The sequence below is a fragment of the Corvus cornix genome, chromosome 14 (genome assembly GCF_000738735.6).
Source record: "Corvus cornix cornix isolate S_Up_H32 chromosome 14, ASM73873v5, whole genome shotgun sequence".
Taxonomy (NCBI): domain Eukaryota; kingdom Metazoa; phylum Chordata; class Aves; order Passeriformes; family Corvidae; genus Corvus; species Corvus cornix.
In genome coordinates this window covers 4,984,031-5,008,522 of record NC_046344.1, presented here as the reverse complement: position 1 = coordinate 5,008,522, position 24,492 = coordinate 4,984,031, and the positions used below count along the sequence as shown (strand labels likewise).

General features: G+C 41.9%; 1 protein-coding gene across 1 annotated transcript in view; it reads left to right on the top strand.

Annotated features, from left to right (window-relative positions):
* GNA12 (G protein subunit alpha 12) overlaps positions 1 to 22,156 on the top strand; it is a 41,390-nt gene extending 19,234 nt beyond the window's left edge. The window contains exons 3-4 of the mRNA XM_039560251.1: positions 13,950 to 14,000; positions 14,962 to 22,156. Of these exons, the coding sequence (XP_039416185.1) occupies positions 13,950 to 14,000; positions 14,962 to 15,531 (621 nt within the window). The 3' untranslated portion in view covers positions 15,532 to 22,156. The remainder of the gene's footprint in view (positions 1 to 13,949; positions 14,001 to 14,961) is intronic.
* Positions 22,157 to 24,492: the final 2,336 nt, after the last annotated feature.

Sequence of the window (24,492 nt, the reverse complement as noted above, 5' to 3'; positions counted from 1 at the left end):
AAGGTCATGAATTATGACTTTTTTAAAACAGTGCAAGTGGAAAATTCTTGGAGAACAGCAGTTTGTTACTGTGCCTACCTGAAGCCTCAACCAAGCATTGAGTGCTAAATGCTCTGTGGAAAAATAGAAGGATTCTTGCCATGAATTTCTCCTGACCTCAGGTTATGACAAAGTGCAACAGCTGGGTGAAATGTAGCCTGCATGGAATTGGGAGGATAAGTTGGAAAGTAATGAGCAGATCATACATAATAAATAAGTGGATAACAAGAAATTGATATGCCTACCATATGGGAGCTGAGATGGACCTGAATAAAGAGAGCTGTGCTACTGGCTTTCCTGCTATTCTGTGTAGTGAATTCTGAGCACTCTACAACTTTTTAATTTTTACATTATTTGAAGATCAAAGACTTGGTGCAAAATCACCTCTAAAGTCTGTAAGATGTACAATTAATGCACTTCATTAATGCTCTGCTCTCTATGGGTACCAAAAGGCTGAAATTCAGACTTAGTGTGGTCCTACCTTTAACGTGCAGGTTCTTGGAGGCAGATTAAAAAGTCTGGTACTATGTAAGGCTTCCTGTAGGAGCTGTTTGCTATTGGCCCTTGGAAGCCAATACATCTTGACTGTATTTTTGGTGTGGTTAAGAGAAATGAGAGAAGCAACTTCATATTTACAGCTCCCGTGGTGAAAATTCATTGCAAGAGTTTGCATCTTGCCTAATGATTGCCATTTTTCTGGTTGAAAGGTTTCTTTTTCCTTATGTGTATTTTACTAAGTACAGACTTTTTTTGTCTTTACCTCTTTGTAATTGAGCCCCTTAGAGAACTGTCTGGTTGTCCCAAAGGATTTTTTACTCACCCTTGCCTCTCTGTATGCGAATGGAAGTGGCTATGGTTTGATATCTTACCTTCAACAACAGCACTGAAACACTAAATCTAATGTTCTTAGGCTGGAAAAGTCCTTTTGGCTCCCAGCTCTTGAGAATAAATGCCACCTTGGTTCTGGAAAGAAGCTTTAATTTTATTATGCATAAAATAATTAGAAAAAATACTCGGTATGTTTGTCTTTGCAGAATTGTTGTTCTAAGCCCTAATTAGTGCTACTCTAAATCTTGCAGGACTGTATTGAATATGAGGATTTGTTCAGAGCAAGTACAGCTGTAATTAATCTTTGCATTCCCATCAAGAAATGCTGGCACATGCTGTGAGAAACAAGGAAGGAAACTTTCAGTTCAGGCTGAGCCAGTACCCAACTGTAGCTACAAACCACTGAAGTAATCTCTTTATCCCTTTCTAATGTGCAGGAAAGGTCTGGGCAGAGACAAATCCAGCCCAGTGAGCAGCCTTCAGCTTTTGATTATGCTGTTTAATTTCATACTCAGAAAGTTTCTAATGGACCTCAATCATTCAGGAGACTTTAAAATTGGCAACTAGTATCACCTTAGAGATTCCCAGTAATGAGAATGTATTCCAGAAATCTGAGAAGTGAGACACATTTAAGGGTGCACCCTGTGAATGACAAAGGGAGTCTGATGAAGGGTTCCTTCTGAAATTTGGTGGAAGCAGGAGAGAACTCATATATTCAGTAATGAGCATCTGCATAGGTTAAAGCCATGGTAGCACAAGGACAATTTTTATTTTAGTTGCTACAAAAATACTTCATTATGCAGAGACATATATATTAATGTTTATCTGCCTAAAACCAAAGAATATTGTTTCTAGTGGAAGGGCTCCACTTGTCAGACTGGTTTCATCCCTTCAGTCTCAAAGATACATCTGAAAAGGAGACTTTTACATTTGTGTTACCATGATACGGGAGTTGAAAGTTTTTGTTGTATGAAAGCTATGTGCACTACTTAAAGATCCAGCAAGGACTGGCTTAGCTGTGTGAAGGAAAAGAGAGAGCTCCTGCTACTTGCTGTGTGCTGTATTAGCAGCTTTCTGACCCTGTGGTTGGTTTCAGCAAATTGGGGGAAAAAAACAGGCACTGTCCAAGAAGAGGTGACTGGTTTTGTTAAGCCTGTCTCCCTGACATGGCTCTCTCTGCTCAGAACAGCAGTGCTGACAGTGCACTTCAGAAAGTTCCAGTTTTACAAGTCAGCCTTTTGTACCTCATTTATATGTTCTTTATAGTGATTCAGCTTTCCTTTGGTTCCCATTCAGCTTTTTATTGGTACCAAACCTTGCGCTTTTCACCTAGAACTGGGACAGCCAGCAAGGCTGTTTTCAGTGCCTTTAAAAATTTTCTAAAAGGTTCCCTTGAGAAAAAAAACGTAAGAGGTTAAGGCTTGGAGTTTTCAATGGGGCCACTGATTTTAATAGGATAATGGGTAATGAATGCTTTCAGGCTTTCCTGAATATCCCAGTTTATTGTAAGCTATGTAGGATCAAGAACAAGTAACAAGAACAGATGAACAAATAAGCAAAACATTAAAAACTAGGTCTGTTTTTACAAGAAAGTCTTAATGGCATATCTTCTGTATTTTTATACTTAACATATATTTGAAGTTGTTCTTTACTTGTCACACTGACAGTGAATTATGGTTAATGAGCCCATGTTTTTTAAAAGATGGGACCTGACAGCAAGATGAAAAGGAAAATGCAGGTAGGATGGTTAGGCAGCAATAACCTGCTCAGGTGGTGATGTTGTACCCTTGCTACCTATCCAGATCCTGCCCTTTTTGCAATGACCTCTCAAAAAGAGTGTAATGTCTTTAACCTGCTGTTCTTCTGTCTATTCCCCTGCTCCTGCTGTTCTCAAAACAAGCGTGTTTTGCCTTAAAACATGAAGAGTTTTACTAAATGCACACCAGTCTTGGCTTCAGCTTACCTTGGGCTATAGCTCTGGGACAGAGTAATCCGGTGAGCAATAGGAAATGGTGGTTTGGGGAGTTCTGCTTTGCATTGTGCTCTTGCTTATGTTGGCACAAGTGGGTTTTTTGGAAGCTTCTAGAGAAGAGGCAGAATGCAGCCTGGGAGTGACTGAGCACAGCTGAGGGGGTGACACTGCTGCTGGGGAAGGAACAAGCAACGGGCATTGCAAGTGGGCACGAGTTGCCTTAACCTGGTGCTTGTCAAGGAGTGATGACAGTGTCTTTATCTCACTGATCCTTCTCCCAAGCAATGGTTCCTCTCCTGATGCCAAAATAAGATGCCTGTACCTCAAAGATGAGTTTTTTCAATGTTAGTGTTCCGAGTTAGCAGAGTATCTGAAGTGTTCATGGACTGTTCAAATCCAGGCTCTGTTTCACAGGTATTGAGTGTGGAGGAGGAGGAGAGCAGAGGAAGGGAAGAAACAGTGTTTGACTTTTGGCTTCTGGGTTTGTATGCAGTGGTAGCTGTGCAACAGGGGAGGGTTTCATAGATCAGATGACTTAAGATGCATCTGAATGTGATACTGTTCCAGGAAATATCTCAGTGCTCCAAAGTGCCACAAACCAACCAGCTGATAAGTAGACACTAGTGGAGGGAGCAGAGCTGTTGAGTTCCCTTCCCAGAGAAGGGTAAGGTTAGCTGTGTTTCAGTTCTTTCTCAGCTGCACCGCTGGGAAGGCTTCTGTCACAAAGGCAGAAGGCAGCATGGTCCCCACCTTCTCATGAGTTTGCAGCTATACCTAAAGCAAGTCTGAGGAGTAAACCTGTTTCGCTCTATTATTGACTTCAGATTTGGGGGAGGGCAGGAAAACTTCTTGGAAACATCATGCAAGATTTTCTGTTTGAGAAAGTGGAAAACATGTTGCTCTGAGAAGTAATTTATTGACACCTTTCAAATGTCTCCTCTGTATACAACACGGATTCCTGCAGTCAGACTGTGGCAGACTTGTGCTTCACTTGGCTTTCCTCCTGAACAAACTGTTGGTGTTTGTCCTTAGAAGGTCTGCTCTCCACCCCGCCCCCAAAGCTCTTAATTTGACTTGCTTTCCTTGATACTCGCTTAATTCTACTTTGGAAAACTCAGTAAAATCTCAAAACTGAAAAAGCACTGGTTTATTTATGGAACTCTTTCCCATTTAATTCCACCTCTGAATTCAAGACCTTGATCCGTGTGGTTTCAGTCTGGTCAAAGTACAGTAGTGAATCAGTAATGGTGTTAGACGTGGGCAGGAGACAAAAGAACCACCTACTATATCCTCTTTTTTCTGGTTTCTTTCTTCCAGCCCAGCACGTGCGTTCCTGGTTGCAGGGAGTTCAGCTAGCCGTCCACGTGGCTGGACTGCTGCCCTCTCTCCGGTTCAGTAGGATGTGACTGAGGCTTTAATTAGGATTTTTTTTTAATAGGCTAGTCTGCCCAACAGCTTGGAAAAGTTTGTTAAACTCACTTCATTTTCCACTGTGGCTTGATTCATTTCTATGTGTAGATGAGGCCTTGAGGATGGAAGCTGTCACTTATTTCTAATCACATATTTCATCTTTAGATTTGTTTTCAGACCTGAAAGAGAACAAATTCTGAAATTAAATTAAAAGTACCTTAGGGTACGTGAAATCTTCATACTGCAGTATCAATAGGGTAAAGATTTAAGTGCAGATTTGGAGAATTTCTCCTCCTCATGCCAAAACAGGCATCAGGAAGGGAGAGACTATTTAGAATAGCTGATATGGTTTGATATGAATAGATAAAAAGCCATGCAAGATAATGCCTATAAATACGATCATAAGAGAGAACTTGACTTGATTGTGAATGGAAAATGAAGTTTATTTCAAGTCACCAAAGGTCCTTTGGGGTTCATTCATCTCCTGGACTCAACACACAGTGCTATCACTGGCACTGGAGCAGGAGAGATGAGGTTTGGGGAGGGCAGTCACCGCTTGGGTGAAACCCTCACACAGACCCAGAATGCAGCTGGGAACTAATGAAATAAGTGTTCTTGGCATGGGACATGGGACAACTTGATCTGAGGGATTTACAGGTATGTGTGAAAGGTCAGCCTTGGTAGATACAAGTCTTGGTGTAAGTGGGGGAACACAAGGTGCTGAGGAGCTTCTAAGTGCAGAGAGCAGGATGAGAATTTCCACTGATTGGAAAGGCACTGGGAGGGCAGGCAGGGTAACAGGTGGCAGAAGCTGCACCTCAGAGTTTGGAGCTGGTCAATTTTAAGTCTCTTAGAATTAACAAATACTAAACTTTTATTAAAAAGGAGGTTTTTGTTTCTGGGGCAAATGATTCTTGAAAATCAGATGTGAAGCTGCTTTGAGGAGTCCCTCAGACTTGCAAACTTTGTGTTCGTTGTTGTTGAGCCTGCCAAGTGCTGAGGTAATGGGCATGGGGCACAACTTCAGAGTAATCTAAGCAAGGTGGAATTTCATTTCTTTCTGCACTCTATTCTCTACACGCTTGATTTTTAGGAATCAAACTGTTAAATAGCACACCTGAGTGCAGCTAAGACTTAGGTTACATTTAACCTTCCTTTCAGATCCTGAGCAGCTTTCTGGGTTTTGCAAGACCATCATTTTAGTCTGCCCATCTAAAAATGTCTCAGCTGCATACATACAAATAAAATAATTATTTAGAACAAAATTTTTAAAAAATATGAGGGATAAGTGATGCTTTTCCATCCTTATAGTCACCATTTAACAACAGACAAATTTCAGTACATCGTGTCTGAGCTGATATTTCCCCAGAAAGTGGAGCATTAGGACACTGCAGCAAATCTTTGGTGTGTAAGTGGAGCAGGAAGCATCGTTCTGCAAGATACTCAAGGTTATGCCTCTTGTAAGTGCATCCAAGTTGCTGAGCTTTCCAGCTGGCCACCTGCCATGGAAAAGTCCAAGCTCAACATTCTCTCATGGCTGGTGTTAGCTGCTTTTTCAGCCCACAAGATCTAAGATATTTATTTCCCATCCCTTGATCTGATAAGATTTGAAAGGGAAACTTGCTGGTAAACTTGTGATTTAGTCTTGATCAGATAGTCAGTACTGCTGACTAGATTAATTCAGAAGGTGCTTTTTTTTTTTGTCACTGTCTGTTCTGGTTCTGCAGATGTCTCCTGTAAACAAAGCAATTTTCAGGTTTGCATTCTGACCTGCTGGGAACAAAGCATGGGCCTGGGGTCACGGAATAACGGGATTGTGCGTCATTCCAGGGGATGTAAATACATCCAGTTGCTTCTAAATTCTGCTGTGTTAGTTGAAAATGCCCGTTTTTTCGTGGCAGCTGCCTACTGAGAATAAATGGGATAATTTGCTTGTGATGGGCCAGAATCTTGGATCCATCCTTCCTTCTACAGCTCGGGACTTTGTTCTAACTGTGGCAGGAGTGTTGTTTCAGTTGCCTTTGGGGTGTTGAGCTGGCTGTGCCTGGAATGAGAAGCTGAGCCTGGTGTGCGCTCGCTCGGCTCCACAGAGAACCTCCGGTGTGGGAGATGAAAGGACTCTGGCAGCCCTTGCAGACAATGTATTCCCTTGGACAGTTGGCAGGGAAACAGGAAGGAATCCTTCCATGGGATGCTTAGGAGTAGGTCTGGCGTCCAGTCGTGCCAGGACTGAGCCGGGCTCGCTGCTGATGTTGGATGCAGTCATCAAACTATTTTTGTTGTTTAAACATAACTGCTTCTTCCTCATGAATTTGGTCTATATCCCCTTGCATCCACTGCTTGACTCTTGCTAGGTGCTGGTCAGTGAAGGGTAGGACATGCTGAATCACTGTGGCTGATGTGCAGGTCTGTCTGGTTAAGGATTTTTCTAGATTTATGTTTTTTTAAAGCTAAAATTCTGTGTTGCACTGTGCAACTTTGTGTTTTGTTTGTGGCCAGTGCTGTTTTCTCTGCTGTTTGCACCTGTTTTTCTTCCAGCCACTGCAAATCTGTGAAGCAGGAACAGCAGTGATTAGGACAGTAGTATGAGTAAAATCAAAATTACAGGGATTTTTTTGTTAATGTTTCTTGAAGCTTTGAGTGTAGGATGGAGCCTGCCTTAGTCTATTAACAGAAAATTCCTTTCCTCCTGGAGGCACTGCTGCTGGTGTGCATATTTGAGACAAATGGACAGAATTGTTAACCTAGTCCAAAAGTAATTTATCTCATCTACATCCTGTTGATGTAGAAATACCTAGAATTTCAGGAAAAAAATGTAACTTTGTTTTTTTCCTTGCAGCACTTGGGAGAAAGAATTGCTGTATTTGATTGCTGGAAAAAGCTAACACATGTTAAGAGTTGCCTTTCAGCACAAGAGCTCTGCTCCTGTATGAGTGTTTCTTAGCTGCAAAGCTAGAATTTCAGTCACAGGATTCCACAAATCTCAGTACTGATATGGAAGCTCTGATTAGCCTAAACTTTTTCTGGAGAATTAAATAATTATCACCTATTATTATTCATATGCTGCAAAGCACAGTTAGGCCATGTAGATCATGTAGATGACTTTATATAAACCCACCCTGACGTGTACAAATAAATTTTTCCATTGCCTGTTTGTACTGAGCTTACAAATAATGAATTTTTTAAATATTCTCAGACTTCAACATCTGATACCTACCGTGTGTAACTAGGCAGGAGAAAGGAGAGGTAATTTTTAGAAGTTTGGAACCATATGGTACTTTTTTGTAGTTGGTATGTTTGTATGGTCCAGATAGCAGCAACTTGGATAAGCACTGGAGTTGCTGGATGGGAGCCAGGAGCTCAGTCTGTTGTTAAGGAGGAAGTTAAATAACACTGGAGAGATTTGATAGCTGGAATTCTGTACAGCTTAAATAAGGAGAAGTGGTTGGTCTCTGCATTGGAGCTGGTGATTGAATGAAAAATTAATGTTTGTCTTATGTCAATAAATTTCGATGCCCAGACAGGATGTAGAATATCTGTAGAACAGAATTGCAGTGTCCAGTGGGCATCAGCATTTCGGGGCAATTTAGGTTACTTCAGCATCCTCTGGGGGAATTCTTAACAAGCACAGACTTGCTCACCTCCTTGGAAAATAATACTGAATTCATCAGCTGTCAGAGAGGGGAGAACATGCTCCTGGCGGCAGTAAATCCATGCCCTGTTAGCAGTGAGGCTCAATAGAAGTAAGCTCTTGAAGGAGCCTGTGGGCTTGGGGAGGGGGAGCTGTTTGTTTGTAGTTGCCCCTCAGGAGAATTTTAGCCCTTGGACAGAAGCAGGGGGCAGAGCCTGAGCCTGTTTGCTTCCAAAGGATGGCAACCTGCTGCTTGTGTCCAGTAGCTCTCACTAAGGAAAGCGTTTGCTGTATCACTTTTTGATGGTGAGGTTTTGGTTCTAATTTCAGTACCCAAAAACCTGGCTGATCTGACATCTCCAACATTTTCAAAGACTGGTCTCCTGGTTATTTTGTAACCTTGCTCTTCCTTTGGGCCTCTTGCTTTTGTGAAACATCTGAAATGGTAACATTCAGACCCCTTACAGTCAAAAGGTGATTGACGTCCCAGGAAGCTTGGAAAAGAGGAGATCTCAGTGTTTGAAAACAAAGATTTTGCTTGCAAGTTTGCTTTTTGTCTGTATGTGTCTCCAGCAGCCCTTATGGAATGGTTCCTTATGTAAATTGTGTCAGTGCTTTAAGTCCATCCCATTTGTGTATCCAAGATCTCAGAGCTAGGAGATTCCCAACCATCTTTCTGGGATCTCCTGGATTTCCTGTGTTTCTCAGCCCTGCTGCTGAATATTTTACAGCTCCTGAGCAGAGGGTAGGTGACCAACACTGATGTTTTATCCGGGTCACTGTTCTCTCCTGTTGCAGATTCTGCTGCAGTTTGTGGCAGTTGTTTGCAGTATCTGTTTCTCTGGGTGTTTTGCTGTTAGGGGAATTCTGTTAGATCTGTATTATGGGAATTCTGCTAGATCTGTGTTAGATGCTTCCTTGAAGTACAGCGTTTCCTTCCTCTGTGGTTTAATTCATCATCTGAAACAAGCTAAGACTGACAGGTCTGCCTTAAACTGTGCACTCTAAATTTAGCAGCCAGAGACAGAATGATCAGGAAGGGCTAAATAATTATTATGTCAAAAAGGCCTTGGGACAAGGAAAGGAAAAAAGCCAATTTGGAACAGAGGGTCCCCTTTCAAGTCTTTTAGTGCAGAGCAGAATTTAGAGGAACTGCTTTTCAGAAGCAAAAGTTTGAAATGAGCCAGTATTTTAGGGAACTGGACAATGAGATATTTCACTGTCCTTTATGATCTGACCAATGCTCACTTTGAATAACTGAGGATTACAGTGACAAGTTGATAAATTCTGGCCTTGCAGAACATGTCCAATTACTGAGTTTCTGGGAGTATTTTAAAGTAATTTGCATATGATTGCTGTGCATTTATTTTCATGAAATAGATACTGCTTGCGAACTCTGCCCAAAATGAGGCTATCAATGGCAAAGGAAGTGATGCCAGATTAGTTATAATATTTCTCTGTGGAGATTTCCTATGTGCTCTGAGCGTAGCCTGAAGGAACAGGGATGTTGAATTCAATCAGTTATTTTCATGGTGACTTATTTGGAGCTAATGTTAAGATGGCATTCACATAGTACAAAATGGGTAGATAAAAATTTCTATGTTTCATGGCTTTTGCCCCTTGAGAATGCTGTGGTCAAAATAATCTAGCATATAAAAAGTTTTAGAGGACTATTTCAGGAAGCAGGAGTATATGTTTACATTTCAACTTTCCTCCCTTTCTCCCCCACCAGTCAGTTTTTAAACAAATTGTACTATTTTCTCTGGCTTCACCAGACTTTTTACTGCAGATAGGCCAGTTTAAAAAAATAACGATTTTTAAAAAAATAATCCGATAGCAATACTGCATTGTGGGCTCATCTGAGGCCTTGTGTTTGTGTTTCTTGATTCCCCCAGTTCCCAGATGTGCAGTGACTCATCCTTCTGAACAATGGGAACAGCATCTCTTACTCCTTCTCTTGGTCCCAGTTGGCAAAACTGTTACTCAGAGGATCTGAATTGCAGAGGGAGGAGAGATCAGCAGTGACAGAATGAGTCACCCGAGCCTTGTGGTCACTCTTGTGTGGTGAGCAAGGAGTGGAACACGAATGGTCACTGTTGTACCCTGGGGCACTAAAAAAGGACCATCTGAGTTACATAAAACTCATAACTCAGAGGTCACTCTTCCCTCCCCCACAGCTGTCCCGTAAAACACGGGGTGTGGGTGCAGGAGACACCACTGAAGCATCTTGATTTATTATCAAGGGGGATGAAAATCCATAAAAATAGCTAACTGGTTTGTAACTTTCCAATGTGAAATGAACTGACAGGCTACTAGTCAAAAATAAGTAAGAAATGTCAGTGTGTAAATCTACACTGGCAGACTCTGCTGGGACTGTGACAGAATGGGGCTTCCTATCTCAGTATAGTGCTGGTTGAAATTAAATGGTCTTTCATATTTTAACAGCATTATTTATGAATATAATTAGAATATTTTTTAAGGAAATAGTGTGCTGTTAGGACAATGCAAGATGTGAATCTTTTTAAACCTGAAAGGCAGAAGCTGAACAGCCTTCTATGAACATCATTGATCTGAGGAGGTTTCCGGAGCTGCCAGTTTTTCTTGCAACATCAGCCTGTGAAGGATCTGATCTGGAGCTTTTTTGTTTGTTTTTAAGTGAACACACCACAATGTGATTATATTTAGATATTTACACATAGTATAAATACACATCGAGCGTATAAATATACATATATTATAAATAACTTCAGCTTTCATTTCTATTTTGCTGCTTGCGAGCATATCTTAAAATAGATTGTGATGTTAAAATAACCTTTTTTTTCCAAGATAACCATTAAAATACTGAAATTGAAGTCATCAATGTGCATAAAGATATTTTTAGTATCTGATGAATCAATTGCAAATATTTGCTGACACTTTCATAGGAAGTCATGGTCATGGACCTGAAATAACTGGCTAAGATCTGGGAAAGGAGACCACTTGAAGTGCTAAGCCAGCTTTGAATGTAGCTGAGTGGCCAGATAGATATTGGAGAAACACTAAACATTTGCACTGAAAAAGTCAAACCAGCTTCTTTATGGTCAGTGTCTTGAAGAGAAAAAAAATTTTCAACACAAAAGGGGCAGCTGATACTTCATTTCAATAATTATTTGCCTTGAAAGGAAAATCTACTTTGATTTAGAAATTCTGTTTGTGTATTTTTATATACACACATTTATATGCATAAGTATTTGTTTGTATATGTGTGTATAATTGCAAAGGATAAGACAGCTTTGCATAAATAGTAATTTATTAGTGGAATTCAAAAATCCATTTAAGTGCAGCTTGATATAAAGCTAAATAAATTTGACTTCCAGATCTAATTAATATTGCTGTCTATTTTCCCTGGATGGCAAGGAAAAATGAATCTAGAAAGGAATGTTCAGTTAGCATAATTGTTCTAATTAAAAACACTAAAAGCAAACAGTTGTGAAACCTGGAGTTTCCATATTTTCCTCATTTAATATGTTACATGTTACTCATCGAGTCAGTTAATGCTCCGTGCACTTGTGTGTGCTGCTGGCTCGAGGAGCTGAATGTGCTTCCCAGAACATTCCAGTTTTCTGTAAATCTGACTAAGATGTAGAACAAGATTATTCCAGAGGCCTTCAGAGCAGGAACTGAGTCCACACTTCTGTAGAACATAACACAGGAATCGCTACTCGGGAATCATTAAACCAGGAGGTTTTTGAGTGTGTGCACTGGGTTTGGGGTTATTATTCGGGGAGGGTTTTGGTGGGTGTTTTTCCTCCCTTCATGTTTGTGTGCTTTAACATTTTGAGGATTTTTTAACTTCAAACCCTCTGGAGCTTGTTGAGGATTTGTTGTTTTGGCTGGAAACAGATATTTTGACTTAAGTACTGGATGCCTTTGGATTCTGTGCTAGAGGAGAATGTTCAGATTCCTTCAGATCTGTCAGACCATGCATATGGTGCTCACACCTGTTCCAGCCACCTGACTTGTAACCTGACGGGTTACCCAGCTCTCCCAGTGCTTTGCCATTGCTGCTTAAAATTTCCCTGAACAAATTGCCTGGCTTAATTGCAACGTTAGGAAGAGCTGGATAAGAACCTGGAGAAGTCTGTTTTCCCTAAATCACTGCAGAAATGAATGTGTATATTTTCTATTAATCAGTTTATTTTCTTACCTCCTTATCAATGTGCAGAATGTCAGAGTGATGGATGTGTGGGGTGGGAAATAGGGGAGGCAGAAGCTGTAAATCAGGTGATCCTGCCTGTGTGTCCCTGCATTTCACAGGCACACGGCTGTTCCCTGCTCCAGCGTGGGCGGGTGGATGGACAGGCAGAGACTCTTAAAGCAACTGGGTAGAAAATTGGAAGAATCTCTATCAGAGATGGCCCCTTTGCAGTATTTTTGCATATCTGAAGGCACTGTGTGGGACAGAGCACAATAGATAGAGAAGGGGTTTTTTGTAGCTTCAGTGATCTTTTCTTTCTGGGCTCTCCCATCTCCTGAACATGACTAATGCTGTACAGGAAGCCCTTTTCTCTTATTCATGCAGTCTGTGATATCTCTTCTGATCCACAGAGTGCCAAAAAATACAGGAAATTACTTTCACCTTATGAAAATTCATGATTGTAAGGAAGCTCTTAGAGCAATTGTTCTTTGGAAACTTCCCCTCTCCCCCCCCCCACCCAAAAAAAAAGTGGTTTTTTTCTGCTAGCAATCCATCGTAAATCTTTTGTTGATACATGGTAGTCTTTTGCAAATCCAAGTGTTCTCTCTCCTTTATGAAAAGACACATCCAGTTTTAAATGTTAGGAAATAATAAGCTCCAGCTCCTTTTGTGTGTGCCTTATGCTGGGAGTGTGTCCTTGTCCAGCACTGAATCCTCTGATCTCCAGTCTGATTCCTCACAATGAACTGTTGTGTTGGCATCTGTTTAGAGTTGTACTGGGGGGAATAATTCTATTCTGCTGTCTCAGGGCCATGGTGTAGAGGAGGATGTGTGGTTTAAGAGTTTATATTGCTGCTGGAGTCCAGGGCAGTACTTGGAGAAAGTTCCATTCTGAATTGGTGACTTGGTGAGGGCACCTACTGCCTGTCATTTGGTCATGACTGACAGCCCTGCTCTGTGATAGGCATGGGTTTTCCTGCCTAAAATCACTAAAAGGCAGCAGGATTTTCCACTTGATTGTTTCTCATCACATGGCTACAACTGTAAGACACATCCTGAACAATGAAGAAGACTTACTGAATTTCTTCTGCGTGCTAGGGAAGTGTTTGCAGGAGAGTTTCACTCCAGAGTAGTCTGCATCTGTAGGGAAACAATTTTGTTACTTCTTTAAAAGTAAGTGCAGGGCTTCTTGTCCCCGCTAATGCAAAGAGGGGCCCTTGATTTGAGTGTGACACACAGGCGAGCTTGTATGATAAAAGGCCAAATCCTCTTACACAAGAGTAAATTTTCACACAAGAGTGAATTTTCCCTGTAAATATTCCTCTTTTCTTCTCAATATAACTGCTAAAGGGCTTTGTATAAGATGAGCAAATCTGTTATTAAAAGTCTTGAGCCCAGAAGGGAAGCTATCTGTAGAAGAGCAAGTCCTTCAGAATGTTCCTTTTTTCATTTGTTTGTGACAAGCAAGTCTAGCTTAAGTCATCATAAATTGTGGGTGACTTAAATCTTTCACTTTTCTAAAGATACGCCAGCCAGTCTAGGATATGCTTTTGTTCACTGTTATGAATTTTAAACAAAATACATTGGTTTCTTATAAAGTGTTTCATTTTTACTCCCACTCAGTGTCAGTTAACTGCACTTATCTTACAAGGGGGAAAAAGCCTAATTCTTTAAGTCAAAGAACTGACTTAATAACACTTCTTTTTTATTGTAAAGATTTACTGGATAGATTGGAGCATTTGTTCAAGTCTCGACTCAACTTTGATTTTTCCAGGCCTGGTGATACTGCTCTGTTAGACCTCAGTGCATGTTGGAAAGTGAGAAGTCCTTGGTTCTGTTGGATTTGCTATCCTAGAAACAAGCTTAGTTCCCATGTCTTTCCTTTTCCACAGGGTGAATCGGTGAAATACTTCCTGGATAACCTGGATCGGATCGGTCAGCTGGTAAGAAACCTTCTACTGACCCAGAGAGCTCCAAGAGACAGGGAAAGCCTGAGTGTGCTGTGATTAATGGGGTTTGGTTGGGTTCTTCAGTTGATTTTTTAAAATAATAATGCATTAAATAATTTCAGTTTTCTTTCTCTAGAAATAGTAAACTCCAGCTTTATGAAACTGAAGCTTCGTATTTGCTTAATCTTTTTTGACAGACAACAAGTGGAAGTTATATTTGTGCACATATTTTATCAGCCCTTCTATGCAGTCTCTGTATCTCATTCACTTTTCCTGATGCTCTGATGGCTGGTGCTACTTAAGGTAGCAGAATGAAACCTTAGCAAAATAAAAACCCTTCCTGACACTTGTAGGATTCAAAACCTGTAATGAAAACATCTGTCAGGAGACTTGGAGGAAAAAGGGTTGATTTTCCTAAATAGTAACAGTGATAAGGTTCTGAAGAACAGATTTCTCTACAGTGGTAGGTTGGGCCACAGCTTGTGGTAGAATCTGTTGCTGTACTCGCTGGTCATGGAGTGTGAACCTGGAAGAAGAATTTCCACTAAAGCTTTCAAGATGGTCCTTGTAAGAGTAATGAACTGTGGAAAAAGTAAATTTAAAAAAAAAATACAGTGATGACTTGATCTGCTTTATTGTACCTAAGTGGCAGGAACACTGTAGCTAAGAATTTCATGACGAAAAAATACACTTCAGCCTTAAATGAAGAGGCTTGAAGGATAAAAATGTGAAGGAGTGAATTAGTCCTTTATTTTTGTTCTTGTGTGTCTCAGGATCTGTAGCTGCTTACCAAAGTGTTGAGCTAAGTGGTTAACAGGCCAGTGTTTTAGAGTTGAGTATTCATTCTTCATGTGATGGTTTAAAAAGGCAGCTCCTGGTGATTTACTTCAGTATTCAGGCATTAGCCAGCATTTTTGAAGGACTTTTTTTGATGCATCTCTCCTTTCTTTTGCAGAATTATTTTCCCAGCAAACAAGATATTTTGCTGGCCAGAAAAGCCACGAAGGGGATAGTAGAGCATGATTTCATCATTAAAAAAATTCCTTTCAAGATGGTGGATGTAGGGGGACAGAGATCTCAGCGTCAAAAATGGTTCCAGTGCTTTGATGGAATAACTTCAATTTTGTTCATGGTCTCCTCCAGTGAATACGACCAGGTCCTCATGGAAGACAGGCGCACAAACAGACTCGTGGAGTCCATGAATATCTTTGAGACAATAGTCAATAACAAGCTTTTCTTTAACGTTTCCATTATCCTATTCCTCAACAAGATGGATCTTCTCATCGAGAAGGTAAAGACTGTCAGCATTAAGAAGTATTTCTCGGACTTCAAGGGCGACCCTCACCGGCTGGAGGACGTGCAGCGTTACCTGGTGCAGTGCTTCGACAGGAAGCGGCGGAACCGCAGCAAGCCCCTCTTCCACCACTTCACCACGGCCATCGACACGGAGAACATCCGCTTCGTGTTCCACGCCGTCAAGGACACCATCCTGCAGGAGAACCTCAAGGATATCATGCTGCAGTGAAGGAGAGCAGCCCCTGCTCTGTTGAAATTTCGCTGGAGGGTTCGATCAAAGTTTTTATCCTTTCTTTCTGGCCCTTGCATGCGGTGTAGGACCCATGCGAATTCCTTGGCTCAGGAATGCTGTACACTAGCCAGTCCAAACAGAGGAGCTATAGGCCGGAGGAGTCATGTTGATGTTAGCTACTGAATCATTTGGACTAGAAACACTACTGAAACCTGGCCATGGCAGGTTCTGTACCGAGTTTGGAACGCTGAATGACATAACCACCGTCTGCCTTCTTTGAGAACAGAAATCTCTGACAAACCATGGATGGAAGACGCGTTTCAAATGAATGCGCTCATTTTTCAGAAACTCTAGTTGTACAAACTGCCTTTTTTTTGTAGTTTGGAGGTGCTGATTCGATCAAACTAATCTAAACATGATGAGATTGGCAGCTGTGTTGGAGAATGTTAATGGAAGTTCCGTTCTTAACCCTTAGGAATATAACCAGGTCTTGTGTGTGTGTTCAGCTTTGCTGAGGGTCTAGAATCCACCTTCCAAGGTGGATGCACAGCTCTTGTCTGAAGGCTTTGCATGAGTCTCCTGAGGCAGAAGTCTAAAACTGTGTAAGGAAACTCATGTTGGAGTAAATGGGATGGGGAGTTAAGGCCTTGCTGATACGAAGAAGGGTTTATTTTGCACTATGTATGGAGGGTGTTACATCGTGGGAAAGCTGATTTCCTTGGTGCAGCAGCCTGTGCTGGAGCACCCAGCCATGTATCTGCACAGTGTGTGCTCGAGGGAGATGTGCTCCATGGCAAGCCAGCACTGTCCTCACAGCCACAGTGGGCAGAATTTGTGAAGGTTCAGTGTCTCACATGACAGGGCTTCATCTGTACTCAAAAGTTTGAAAGCTGATTAAACTCTTAAGCAAAGGTTTTGGTAGCACAGCAGCTGCTTGATTAGTTCCCAACAGCTGACCTTGTAGGAAGACTGAACACCCTGGAGATCCCAGCTTTCCAGCTGCACTGATGTATTTGGACAGCAAGACCTTGCTGTAAAATTAGGCTTTAATCTGTGTCTTAATGGGATCTTCAGCCTGTAGGGATGCACATGGAACCCGGAGCACGGTCAAGTTTGGAGTCGCCCCTTTTGGGCAGTGGTTTGTGTGTAAAAGGGCAAGAGGCTGTGAATAATTTGGATGTGAACTCCGAATTTCCTTGTGCTCTCAATCTCTGCCAGGTGCCTTTTCTGCGTACAGACATTGAATCTTTTCTACTACAGTGTGGGGTACATGAACAAACCGAAGATATTGTAGTGCTATCCTTTAGGTAACTCACACATAGTTTACTGTGCAATTTTTGTCATAGTTTTTGTCCAAGAATAAAACCTGAAGGGCTGTTTGTACCCATAAAAAGTCAGCAGATTCCCTGGAGTTCTTATCCCCTTTGAGCCTGTAATGGCATGTCAAAACAAGCAAAGTTTTACTTCAGCTGGTAGTCCCATGGGAAATGTGGTCAAAGAAAAGTCCTGTTCCGTCGTCCTTTCATGTTAATTTGGATAAAATCTGGAATCTTTCTTCCCCTCTGAAGCTTGCAGATGTTCATATCAGTATTTTTGTGTAGTTTCCTGATGCAGCAGCCTCCTGGCTTTCTTTGTGCAGGCTTCAGAGTGGAAAAGCTGTGGCTGTTTCCATGCCTGTAACAGGCACAGAATCGAGGTAAGAAGCAGCTGAGAAGTTGCAGATGGGAAAATCTAACTTAAATTTCAGCAAACTTAAACAGGAATTAGCTTCCTTGTAACAAGTCTTATTTTGCCAGGACCAACTCTGTCTTTTAAATATTTATTAATTTTTAACCTTGAAGGTGAAGAGTGTTATGTGACTAATATTCAGATGGGGGGAAAATCTCAAGATTATTACATTTGAAAAGGAAAATGTTTCACCCTGGCGTGATGCAAACAAGTTTACTCATCACATTAAGGTTGGTTTCTCTAAGCCCATTTGTCTGGCTGAAGTCTAAGGCTGCTTTCAAAGCTTTCAGATGTTTTCTGAGTTCTTGGCAGTGGTTTTCACTTCACACAAGACACTGGGAAAGAGGAGGCAGTTGTGGGCTCACCTGGCTTCTAGGTTGACTTCACTTTAGTTTTAGTTTGCCGTGAGCTTTATTCTTTCACTGAATTTTCCAGATGGGTTAATATAATGCTTGTTTTCTCAAATTAGTTAAACATTCCCTTTCAACTGTATTTTTTCTAGAGAATTACCTCAGTTTGGTGTCTGAATCTACTGTAGTTTTACCTGGAGGCATAGCATGGAATTTCCTGTTCTGTTTTTCTCTTGATACTCATCCATGGTTTTGTATCCTTAGTCACCTTATGGATTTAAAACTCTCAACAGAGCTAATGATGCAACTTAAAATATAAGTAACTTAAAATCTGCACCTGGAAATGAAACAGCATGAGAGATCTCACACTGAGCTCTCAAGCTGCTTTTTTTTTGTATATGGCAGTTTTGCACACTAAGTCTTAGGGAACCAGTTTGTTCACCTTGGGCCCGTTCTTGTTTTCATTGATGAAATGGGCCTAAGTGTGGGGCTGCAGCCTGCAGATGAAAATCAGTGGTTTGGCTCTGTGGGCCCAGAGTTCTGTCAGGTTTGGATAATGATGGATCAAACCAGGAACCCCACATCAGGAAACTCCTTGCAAAAGTCAAGCACTTCCCAAGTTTGCAAATGAGCTGGCCTGTGAGTAAAAAGGATGTGGGGGTCTTTTTGAAGTGTCAGCTTTCTCTGCAAAATACGCTCCTCTTCTTGCCACAGCTGCGTGGGTTTGGGATTTTTTTTTTCAAGGTGAGTTGTAGTATAATAAAGCCAGAAAGTCATGTTGTGGTAAATCAGTGAATTACTAAAGCAGAGCTTAGGTAGATGAGGTTGTTCACATATTTCGGGACAGGCCTGGTTGGTTGCTTAGTCCTTTCACCAGAAACAAATAGAAAACTTTATTTTAAGTGACATCCTGGAGAACTTAGCAGGTAAACACAGCTGGAGAGAACATCTTTTTTTGTTAGCTTTATAGGTTTATTGTTCATTTGGCTGGTCAGGAAATGGGTCACAGGCAGGATGATCATCAGATGGAGACCTTGAACAAGTACCTTTTTTTTTTTTTTTTTTTTTTTTTTTTTTTTTTTTTTAAGAAAAAAGCAGCTTTTTGCTGTCTCTGCTCTGACACCCAGGGTCAGTGACAGACTGTTGCAAAGGGGTTGTCTCTCCCGAGGACAAAGAGAGGAAGCTCTTGCAGCCAGTGCTTGGGGCAGAGACTGACGTAATCTTGGAGTTTAAGTAGAAAAATTAAATGGGAGTCATTTATCCAACACTACTTTGTGTTTGTTGTCCTCAAAAACAAGTGTTAAGCTAATTGAGTGTGTCAGTCAGTACCATTCCTGCAGCTTGCAGTGCTGTCAATCTCTGAACAATCCTTAGATGCATTGCAAGGTGCCTCGGTGAAGTTAAAAAGGAAGAGTGGTTTTCTGGAAGTGACATATTCAATAGGCACTTGTCACTTTGAAGGAATTAAATAGTTCTTAATGTTGAAAATTAATTAATGGTGGTTATGGAATTGAAATTACTGCCTGCTCAATTTTACAACTCAAAGATGCTTTCAGTTTCATGCAAAGAATGGATCTTATTTTATTTAATACAGCAGCATAGATTATTTGACTTATTAACTTGCTAATGTATTTAAATTTTTTAATTGCTGCTCTGTAAAACCTAAAACTAGGCATGTTACAAGAATGAAGAAGCTCCTGAAGATGACCATCCCCAGGCCTTCTGAGGCAGGTAAAGCTGCACTGCAGCCAAGCAGGCAGAAAAAGTAATGGCAAAGAAACTATAGGGAAACGGAGTAGGAAGAGTTTGTTGGTACTGGCACTGGAGACAAAAATATAATTCCCTTAGGACAGCTGAAGTGGCATTTGGTGTGAAAAATGGTGTATTTGGAGTGTTTCCCATCCTGTCCGTGTGTTGCCCCCACATCCCCATGGCCTCATTCCCTCTGGGAATTCACCCATCCTGGTTACTGTGACCTGCAAAGAAACGTAGAATTAAAGCAGTTAAAAGAACAGACATGGTACCACTGAAGAAACCTGCAGCTGCCTTTAGTGACAGACAGCTACCTTCCACAGAACAGCATTCTAGAAAACAAGTCCTCTGCTGCCTTTAGATGGCTGCCTTTGTATTAACTATGTTTTAACTTATATTAACTTATGTTTTGGAGTCTTTTCTATGTGTGTACTTCTTTATTTCTGGGGGAGAAAAAAATCCTTCTGTGCTTGGACCTACAGGATTTCTCTGAAAGGCCCCTCTGATTTTCAAGTTTTGACACCTGACTTAGCTTGGCTTCTGTCATCAAATTTTCAGGAGTATCTGCTGGATTAATGGATGATTTGATGTGTGCCAGCTTGAGAGACAAACACGATATGCAGCAACACCTCCACACAGTGCAGTTTGTCATGTAAACCAAACACTGATCTTACGATGAGAACTGTAAGTTTAGTAGCAGCCTCTTTTCTATATTCTCTTTCTAGTATAAAATCACGTGGTGTAGTCAGGGGTTTAATATAGCACTGCCAACTCTTTACCTCATACTCTTTAATTCTGTAACACGAAGTGGTGGGTGGGGTGTTTCAGTAGCAACTATAAAACATCTGTGCCTACTTCTGTAAATGAGCTTTTAACAGTTTTTTAGGGAGCATCCATTATGGATCAGGAAGACTGGCATGGTCTGGGCCAGACTTGGCCTGAGTTAATGCTGACTCCACACAGTTCTACGTGAGGACTGTAGCCTAGTGAGGAATAATTGGTAATGCAAGACCTAGTGCTTTTTAATAATACCTGTTTTGTAATTAGCTGGGGTGATCTCTGCTTTGTGCTGTGACGTGGGCACTTCTTTGTTTTAACACTAATCTTTTTTTACATAGATGGAAATGGGTAAAGCCAGGAGATTTGGAGCTGAAACTGCCTATCTGCTAACCAGGTGATGCTGCTTCTTTGCTCATCTTGGTGGTTGGGCAGTTTAGCTCGATCCTTGACATTTTTATCTTCCTAATGGCATTTGGAAAGCAGTGTTGAAGTTTGTCTGTGTGTTGATATGCTTGTGTTCTTACTGGGTGGAGAGTGTGGAGGTACTAGATTGTCAGTGCTGGTGGTTCTGTGCCTGGCTGGAGGAGCTGTCACAGCACAGCTCTTGGCCTGTGACTGAAGGTCGTATCTTCTGTCTGGTGTGAAAATAGTCAGAGGGGGGAAAAAAGAGCAGCACTGACTTCCAAGGTGGGCATTCTGGTAAAAAAAAAAAGCCAAAGTATGTTGGAGGGGAGCAGGAGAGGGGAGCTAGTTTCTAAACAGATCCCAAAAGCTGATGGTGCTTGAAGACTGTATTGAGGTGAAATACCATCTGCACTGACCCAAAAGCTTTGAGTGACTCCAGAGAGCCATTGGCTGTGAATTAAGAGCAGCAGGCTGGCAAGGCTGGCCCTGCCATTGTAAATCTCTCTTCATCTGTTCATCACTGGGTGCTGAAACTCTATTTTGACTAAAATACAGTATGCAGATCTCTGGCCAGACAGTGCATCTTACTCCTTCCTGACAGCTACTTAAACTTTCTTCAAGATACCAGAGCATGAGAAGGTAAGAGGCTGTTTCTGTTGTTTGAATAAAAACTACAACTGATGGAGAGCAACATTTTTAGGACCTCAGAGAGCATCTTTTGAGGGAAGTGACAGGTTTTGAGTAGCACAATTTCTCTGCTATTACTTCCCGTCAATCTCTCGTGCAGGCGGTTGGGCACAAAGGCTGAGAGGAGATAGCAGGGAGCAGGGGGATGTGGGGGAGAAAGGATCTGTTGGGCGATCACGAGACTGGGGAAGGTGGTTGGGGGACATAGGTTTGGAGAGGTGTGTTCAAACTCCTGTTTGCGCTGAAGCCATTAACGCTCTGTAGGACAGGGAGTGTTCCTCCAGGCTGTGTTGTCTGGAATGTGGAATGGGCTTGAATTGATGATACAGAAGAAAAAGTATTTCTGGAGACTCCACTGAACAGCAGTACTGGTGTTTCTTGCTCTAGTGAGGAGTTGTCTTGTTTGTGAATCAAAATGTATGAAAGCAAACTGACAGAACACCAGGTTGGTTATCTGTGACATGACCACGTAGCTTAGGAAGCCAAGTGATGTTATATCTTTTATTCTGCAATGTACTTGCTCTCTGGTGCCTATGCATTAACACACATACTATGCAATATCAGTCTTTTTTTAAACCAGTTCACTACATTGGGCAAGAAAGGCCTGAGTTTAGCCTTAATTTTCTTAACAATTCACAGGAAAGTACTTTAAAAACAGTGACAAACTAAAAGAAGGTGGAAAATGCATAAAGTAAAAGCACAGTCCCAGACTGCTCACATAAGTGTCTTTCTAGCACCAAAACAGCATCCGTGATAGAAGCAGCTACTTGCTGTAATAGTTTCAACTTATGAAAACTGTGTACTAGATAAAATTATATTGTGATGTGTAAAAAGTGTATTTTATAGCTTTGGTGACTTAGTTTACTGTTTTGTATATATGAATTTTATAAATCTATTAAAACTTGACTTGTTATACTGTTCTTTATGGGTTTTGTCTTTCAACAAGAGTCTGAAGTGACTTTTTTCTTAAATTTTTTTCTGTGAGGGAGTTGCTTTTTGGACAAATGACAGCGTGGACTGTACGGAAGTGCAGCTGTCATGCCATGAAATCTCAGTCTGTAACATTTGGGTATCTCCCACTTCTCCACTCCTGGTTGGAGTCATTCTTCTGAGTGTGTCCAGGAGCTCAGGCTGGTGACACATTAACCTGAGTGAAACTTGGAACTCGTTCATCTGTGGCATTCCTGGGGCTGACTGGGGCATTAGCACTGATGGGAAGTGGGAGGGGAAGCACAGCTGGAGTTTGCTTATGTATTTTAAGCTCAGCAAGGGAAGATAATTGGGCCTGTTGGGATGGGAGCACCTGTTAGAGATTCCTCAGTGCTGTGTAGCATCTGATAATAAATAGCCATGGGAACTGTGCCTGCCAGGCCCCTCTCTGGGAGCACTGCAGAGCCTTTGGAGGGTCACCAGTGTCCCTGTCACACAGCATTGCCATCCCGTGGCAACCAGTGCTGCCAGAACTCGGGCTCCAGTCCTCAGGAATGCCATAACCTTTCCTCACATTCCCTCACTTTAAAAGGTCATATCTGGCAGATTTTTGTGGCAAGTCTTGATTGTTTCTTGTGTAAACTATTAATGCCAATTCCACTGGCAGTGCACAACTCAAAACACTTCATGGAGCATTTTTTGTCCTTTCTACTAGTAATTGGAAATGCAGCACTTCAGCTGCATCAGGCCTTTGGGAATGGCTAACCCTTTGTCCCTGGAGTTGCTGAGCACTTCCAGGTTACGTGTACTGCCAGTGTTCTGCACCTCTGAAAACAAGGGCAGACCAGTTGCAAATCCAGTATGCTCTGGTAGAAGGTGCCCAGGTGTGATCACGAAGTAATCTGAAAAGCTTTCAGCAACAGCAGCAGCTCCAGGGGATCCCCTTGGTGAGCTGTGTGAGGCAAACTGGCCCTTTTGAGGCCCAGGTGTTCCTGTGAGATGCTCCTTTCATAACTCTGCTGCACAGATGTTGTTCCATAAGAGCAGAGCTGAAGCAGTTGGTTCTGCAGGTGGGTTTGTCTGTTCAGTGCCAGTGAGTGCTTGTGCCCCAGGGAGAGCCTAAACTCCATGTATTAACTTGGAATTACCTTCCCAGGATCAGCACAACTCCCTGTTCAGAACCAGAGTATCTCTTGTGCAATTTCAGTAATCCAAACTGAATATAAAAGGGAAAGCATTGCTCTTTCCCCAGGGAGAGGCTGCTCTAAAATGCAAAGTATAGCTTGTATTTTTGCTCAACTGTACAAGGTGTAAGGTTTGGGGTGGTTATAGTAATATTTAAGTATTTGTTAGAACTCTTTGAGGAGAGAAATTAAATAAATCTGTGTGGTTTCTAGCTCCAGCCTGGTATGCCATTATCCTTACAGACCTGGGAGGAAGTTTACTCAGTTTTTTACTAATACCAAATTTCTTGCCACTTCCCAGGACTGACTGGCATCTTGGGAAGCTGTGTGGTGTTAAGGCAGGAAGAGTTAATTAGGATGAGTGTTCAGGGATTTTTACCAAAAGTAGCTTTCCCTTAAAGCCTCAATTTTGCTCAGCAGAAGCAGACTTCAGTGAGAAATACCATTTTTAGAGGAGAGAGGTGGTCACAGCCACTGTTAAATCACAAAGGGCTGGATCATGCTGATGGAATGTCTGTGGAAGGTGCTGGTTTTTCCTCTCCCACCCTTGCAAGCTGTTGCAGGCAATTGCATCCCAAACTAGTAAAGAGCATGGAATTTTTTGTTGTGGGATTTTTTTTGTCATCTGGACAGTTGCTTTGTCTCCCCTCTCCCTTCAGCTACAGCAAGTCCCTCTTTTCATAGTAGGAGTGGAATGTTCTGCCTGTTTATTCTTGGAAGAAGATATTTGTCTTTATGAGCTCGTAAAGCTATTAAAAGACTGGTTTTTACTATGTTCAGGATTAGACTTCAGAAATTGCTTCAAAACAAGTGTCCTTGAGCTTGGGGCAGAAAGGGAGCTGCTTTGGTGGTGCAGGGTGCTGCAGGTGGCAACAAGATGGTGTGGTTTGGGAGATGCTCTGAGCCGGAGGAGTCTGACATGGATCTGTGTTGTGCCTTAGGGGTATTCCAGGGAAACCAACAGCAGCTGCAGGAAGGAGGTGCCTGAAGGAGGTGCAGGAAGGTCTGCTGGGGGGTCTCCTGACGGTCGGTCATGTGCAGGATTCCTTCCTACAGCATCTGCCTGTCCCCACAAGGCACCCCCAGGCCACCAGGCACAGAAACACAAGTGGTGCCCTCCAGGGCTGCCAGCCAGAGCCCTG